Source organism: Octodon degus, unplaced genomic scaffold, assembly GCF_000260255.1.
Source record: "Octodon degus isolate 3935 unplaced genomic scaffold, OctDeg1.0 scaffold00042, whole genome shotgun sequence".
In the NCBI taxonomy this organism is placed as follows: Eukaryota; Metazoa; Chordata; class Mammalia; order Rodentia; family Octodontidae; genus Octodon; species Octodon degus.
The window spans coordinates 4754412-4760411 of NW_004524618.1; the positions used below are offsets into that span (position 1 = coordinate 4754412).

At 50.7% G+C, this 6000-nt stretch overlaps 1 protein-coding gene across 1 annotated transcript in view; it reads left to right on the top strand.

Annotated features, from left to right (window-relative positions):
- Positions 1-6000, top strand: part of Sorcs3 (sortilin related VPS10 domain containing receptor 3) — a 621809-nt gene that overhangs the window by 448533 nt on the left and 167276 nt on the right. Inside the window, exon 6 of the mRNA XM_004631515.1 lies at positions 4610-4674. Coding sequence (XP_004631572.1) covers positions 4610-4674 — 65 coding nt within the window. The remainder of the gene's footprint in view (positions 1-4609; positions 4675-6000) is intronic.

Genomic DNA, 6000 nt, shown 5'->3' on the forward strand with positions numbered 1-6000 from the left:
CGTGGATGATGTGAAGAGGGCCAGGGAGGAGCAGGGGGCCAGGCAGCAGCGCCTCACTTCCTGGGCTCCTCGGCCACACGCGTGCTGCCCCACGCTCTGGAGGAGGAAGTGCATGAACGCTTTGCTTGCTGTCTTGTTAGCAGGGACAAGCCGGCATCCAGGCGGCAACCCCGTGACCAGGCGAGGCAGCAGTTCTCCGCTAGGAGTGTTCTGGACCCTGCCAGGAGATGGACAGCGGTTCCTAGCCGCAGGCTTCGTCGTCCTCACTGCAAGGATAACAGAAGCTGGGGCTGCAGCTCACTGTGCTGCGGCGCACTGGCCGTCCCCCATCGCCAAGAATTACCTGGCCGAAAATGTCAACAGGACTAATGTCAGGAAACGTAAAGCAAAGCTGCAGAAAGTGGGCAGTGGCCTCCCCACGCTGGCGGAGGGTCCAGGGACAACAGCTCAGAGTGCGGCCGAGAATGTGCCCCTCACCTTGATTCCCAAATTATTTTTTTCCACCTCTGGCCAGCTTCATCTCCTCCTACGCACCTCAAGGGCAGAGCGGCTTTGACTTCTCTTATCCTGAACCTGCAATCCGAGGGGGCATCTAATCCCGGGCTGCGTGCTGGGGCAGATGTGGGAGAGAGACAGCTCCGGTCCCCACCCTTAGGAAGCTTCTTGCTGATAGCTGTGAGTTAGCGAGGGCCATCCTGTGGGTCACAGACAGGGCAGGCAAGCAAACACACAGCAGGCCCCTGAGCTGGGTGCACGAAGGAGCAAGCTGGGCAGCTCGAACAGGACTGGGAAAGGAGCGCATTCACATAGGAGTTGTGTCAAGCTGTCTAACAGTTAGTGTGAAAGTCTAAATTTGTGTGTGTGTGTGTGTGTGTGTGTGTGTGTGTGTGTGCATGCGCATGTGCACTGTTACTATTTCTGCTCCTTTTCGTGTCTTTGTGTGTATTTCTGTTTCTCTCTGTGGATATTTGTCTCTCTGGCTCTGTGTGCCTGCTGGTCTCTGTCTTTCTGTCTCAGTTTCTCCTTGACCACTGTCCTTATGCTGTTTCCTTTCTCCTTGTATCTTGGTTATATTGTCAGGGTTTTCTTTTTTCTTTGTCTCTGTGTATCATTATTTTAATAATTATGAATCACATCATTTTGTAGACCTAGTCTTCCTTTTAGGTGGGAAACATTTCCCCTGGTGACGAGAGAAAAAAAGAAAATTCTGGGTTCCGGGGGGTAGAATCCCAAGAAAGTCTTCCAAATGTCCTTGCCTGTCCTTATTAACGTGGCTAGGATGGCTCCTTACTACGCAGGCCAGAGGACATCCTGGGGGCTCACAGGGATGGGCTGCTGCTAGTAATCGGCCAGCCTAGCCACAAATACATGGTTTGCGTCAGGAAGAACAGATCTATACAGGATGCAGGAGGAAAGGTTCACTAAGTAGAGAAAATCCACAGCTATCGCACCACAGGGCGAAGCATACCCAGCGTGCACCCGTGTGGGTAGCAGCACACTCTGTAGACGCTAAATCCTGTAAACAGCTTGAACACCCGTCAACCGAGGAATGGAGGAAAGAGATGTGGTACTTTTATACAGTGGAGTACTACTCAGCTGTAAAGAAAGATAAATTCGAGCCTTTTATAAATAGATGTAACTATAGACAATATTCATGAATTAAATAAGTCAGACTCCCTTGGCAAACATCACATTGTCTCCCTAGTGTCAGAACCTGAAAGAGTAAGCCAGGTCCAAAAGGTGCAAGAGGTATAGGGAAAGGGAAAGAAGTTGCTCACAGGAAGGAACCGCTGGGGTAGGGGAAAGAGCAAAGAAAGGGGAAAGATACATAGAGAGACACAAGATACGAGAGTTCAGGTACTACTAATTTCTGTTAGTTCATTGAGAGGAACAGTGCGTGCTTCTATTGTTTGGTCAGTTTTGTGTGCTGGACCTGGTAATCGGAACAACTACTTTGAAGGTAACAAAATGTTACAGAACAACCATTTTAAATTTTTTATCATCTTACTTTGAAATTCTGTATCATTTTTGTTTTTCTCTTTAAAATAAAAACAAAACACAGTTATCTGTGAGACAAGACCAACTCAAGAGAAAGAAAAATCTTAATCTGAATGTGCACGCAGGACAATGGGTTAGGTAGGACTATGAAGCAGCTCCCTTTGAGCTCTGGTGACCGGAGAAGGACTGCGGCAAGGCTTGGTTACTGGCTTCAGCTTTTTTTTTTTTTTTTTTTGTATTTTAGGGAAGGATCTACAGGATGTTCAGGGTCTCACTGCATAGATTGGACTCGTAGTGATCTGCCTGTTTACAGCTTCCCAAGTGCTGGGATCACAGGTGCACGCCACCATGCCCAGTCTTAATTGCCATCTCGGTGTGCCCTGGAGTGGGGCTGGCACAGCCTGGGGATTAAACCCCCAGCCCCTGCACCTGCTGGCAGACACTTTAATCCACTGAGCTACTTGGCTGCCCCTGGCTTCAGCTTTGACGACATACGTGCAGGGCCTCAGAGGGATGGAAGGGTGCGAGCACGCCTGGGGAAGGAGAGGGAAGGTGAGGGCTTCTCGGGGGGCTTCACTGGCTTGCTCCCCTTATTCTCAGCCCCTAGGAGCTAAGTGCTCTGACCTTTGTTAGCAGAGCATAGCAGTTGATGTCCACAATGGGCTTGGTCATCAGGACTCCAGGTGTGTCTCTGCTGTGTTGCTGGTGGCTGTGGGAGGGTGCAGGGACACTCGGGAGCTGCTCATCCAGACAGTCACCTTGTTCATGAAAGCAAGAGGCCTGCGGGCAGAGGAGGAGTCCGCACAGCCACCCGGCGCCCTGCCGCTCTGTGTTGGTGGCCAGGGGCATTCCACAGTGAACTCTGACCTCACCGCTAGATTGGGTTGTTTCTGGCACTAATAAACACGTCAGTAGCACATGGTGTTACTAGAAGCATGGGCACCATTGGTTCAAAAATAAGGAAGATGAGGTCCTACTTCCTTAACATTTATACCTAAGCGAGCAAGGCCCAGAAATGTGTTGGCAGTTACCTAAGGAATGTGACGGAACAAAGCAGTCATTTTCAAAGTTGGCTGCACAGCCGGGGACTTTAGGCCTTTTGGTGCCATGGCCCATCCTTCTAGACAGTGGGGGTGGTGGGGAGGTGCTGGGGAGGTGGGGTGTCCTCCTCCTTCTGGCCAAGATCCCATGTGACCTGGGACAATGGTTCATCCCTCAGTTTCTCCTGCAGCCACACCTGACTAATGACGCCGCCTGACTTTTTTGTTGTTGTTGTTTTTGGTGGAACCAGGGATTGAACTCAGGCCCTTGTGCTTGCCAGGCAAGCACTTATTCTACTGACCTATCTGCCCAGCCCAGATGCCTGATATTCTTGCTTTAGAGTTTTGCTGTTAGACTCAAATGAGGCTACAAAAGAAAGACACTATACCAGTGACTGTTGGGGAATCTAAACCACACCTCAGTTACTCGACTTCTTTCTTAGGTAACTGAAGTTTCACCTTTCAAGACAATCATTTTAACAGACAAATGTAATTTTATTTTCTCTAAAATATATCACCTGCTAACCCAGTTTCTTAAACAGAGAGTGTTGGATAGCACTCAACCCTGCTTTCTTCTTATATTTTCAGCCCCTGAACTATGCTGTAAGGCGGTAACTCCCCTGGGCTCTCGAGAAGCGTAGGGATTCATGGTGTGCAAGATTTGGTTTTCAGTTCTTAGGTCTGTTTTTCATCTGCTTTCTATTTCTCCTGCTATTTAGATATGAGCTGTTGACTCTCAACATTAATCTACTTTTTCCTCCCAACTTGCTGTTTCTTACCTAATAAAGGCTGGAAAACCAGAAAACTAATCTGAAGCTGCTGTTTAAAATAGATTGTGAGTGAGAGCTCACCAGGGAGAAGGGGCTGCTGGTAGACTGCTCGGTGCACACGCGTTTGCTGTGTGTGTTGGTGCTCTCAGCAGGGACTCTGAGTCTGACCTGCATATAGGGCAGAAGACTGTGCCATGCCTGTGGGGCTCAGAGGTCGATAGGATTATCTGTAGGGGTTCTTAGCTTGCTTCTAACTGCTGGCTAGACACTCTCAACCCAATTACCAGGAGCAGCTTGTCCTTGTCAAATCAGATTTTGAGTGTTTGCTGCTGAAAAATGTTGTTTGCAAGGAAGGAGGAAAGAAGGGCAGGTAGGATCAGTTCAGGAGGGTAAACATGGATGCCAACCGAGAGGGCAGGGACTCACGCTCCACATGAGAGGGCAGCGGGCAGCAGGTGGTGGAAGGACTCAGGGCAAAGACCTAGAGAAGGAGGAGCTCGTAGAGGTGCCAGGTTGTGAAGAAGGGGTGAAAACGGGCATGGGCCAGCGCTCCTGCTGAGTCTGTGTTCACTTCTCATCCAGTGGTCCTGAGTCATCGACACTGATCTAGGACTCGCACTTGTGGCTGTGTGGGTGGCAGTGCCTAGGTCCGACCTACTGCTGGGGCAAGCAGCGGCTTTCTTCTGCTGGCCCGCCGGTGCGGAGAGTCCTGTTGGATGGAGGGTTTCCAAGAGCAGCCCAAGTGCTTCCCACCTCGCCCTGTGCCGTTGTCACTGAGCCTGTCTCTCCTTCCTTCCCCAGGTCGGTGGCTGGACTGGACAGGGAGGCAGACCTGGTACACATGGAGGTGCGCACGGCGGATGGATGTGAGTGCCTGGGGACCTCCCTGCGGGTCTCTCTCCTCCCCAGATTTGCATTTTAATGGCTTGGGAAGATGAAAAACCCTGAGCTCCGTTACTACTATATCCATCCTTATTTCCCAGAGTGGGGGAAGAGACTTCTGGTCCCAAGAGAGACATTCCAGTGAAATAAACCCTCAGGAATGAATTTTCTGAGGATGCGAGTTAACGTGATGAATTTGGAGGCTCCTGTAGTAATTTCCTTGGCCTCGTCAGTGTAATCCGAATAGGGATATCTGTAGCTTATTGTGGTGTTTCACATACACACGGTGACTCACAGGGGATGCTTGCTTTAAAGTATGAACCTGTCCAGCATACCAGAAGAGTAACGGGAGATTATTTGTCAAAGTGTTTATCGATGCAGATGTTCCCGGGGACCTACTGTGTGCCAGCCACTGTTCTGTCCTTACACATACAGCCACAAGGGAGGCTTGTGCTGTACCACACCCAGGAAAACAAAGAGCTCTGCGGATGGGGCGGGGAGGCGTGCAGCTCCCTAGGCCAGGACGTGTGCTGCCCAGCTGCGAGGCCCGGGAGGAAGCGGCTGCGGTCCAAGAGCAGCGTCCTGAGACTTCGAACATGTGCTCTTGCGACCTCCCGGGCCATCCCTTGCGTGGCTGTTTATACCTCACCCAAGAATGACTGAAAAAACTTCGCTTTGTACCAATATGGACATGCAGCTCTTCCCAGAATTGATAGTATTTGCGGCTCTTGGCTATAAAAGGAAAAGGAAAATCGATGTAAACAATATTTGAAAGTGTAATTAGCAGCTCCGAGATTGGACGTAGAGCTAAGTGACAGGAGTGGCCTAGAAGTGTGACCTCGCCAGGCCTGGGGCAGGGGTTGCCCGCTCTGCCATGCTCTGGCAGTAAGACCAGGAACTGTGTCCTCCAAGTTCCTGTGTGGTGGGAGCATGCTCCTCTCCCAGGCCACCTCATGCAGCTCCGTGCTCACCGTACAAGCGAGCTGTGACAGGAATGACGGAACGGATGAATCTTACAGGCAGATTCTGTGTTTGCCTGGCTCGTGGGGCTGCTGGGTCATTCAGAATGCATCACGTAAAACCGCACATGCTTTCTGCAGAAGCTGCTTGAGGCTAACCACAGATGCAGGCCAGAAGCACATGGGAGGACTGTGTTTTATTCACTTTAACTTTAGTTTTAAAAGAGTTAGAAGGCAGTCAGCATTTGCTACTATGTGCCTGGAACTCTCCCTCCCTCCTCCTCTCCCTCCCTCCCTCCTCCACTCCCTCCCTCCTCTATGCCTGGAACTCTCCCTCCCTCCTCCTCTCCC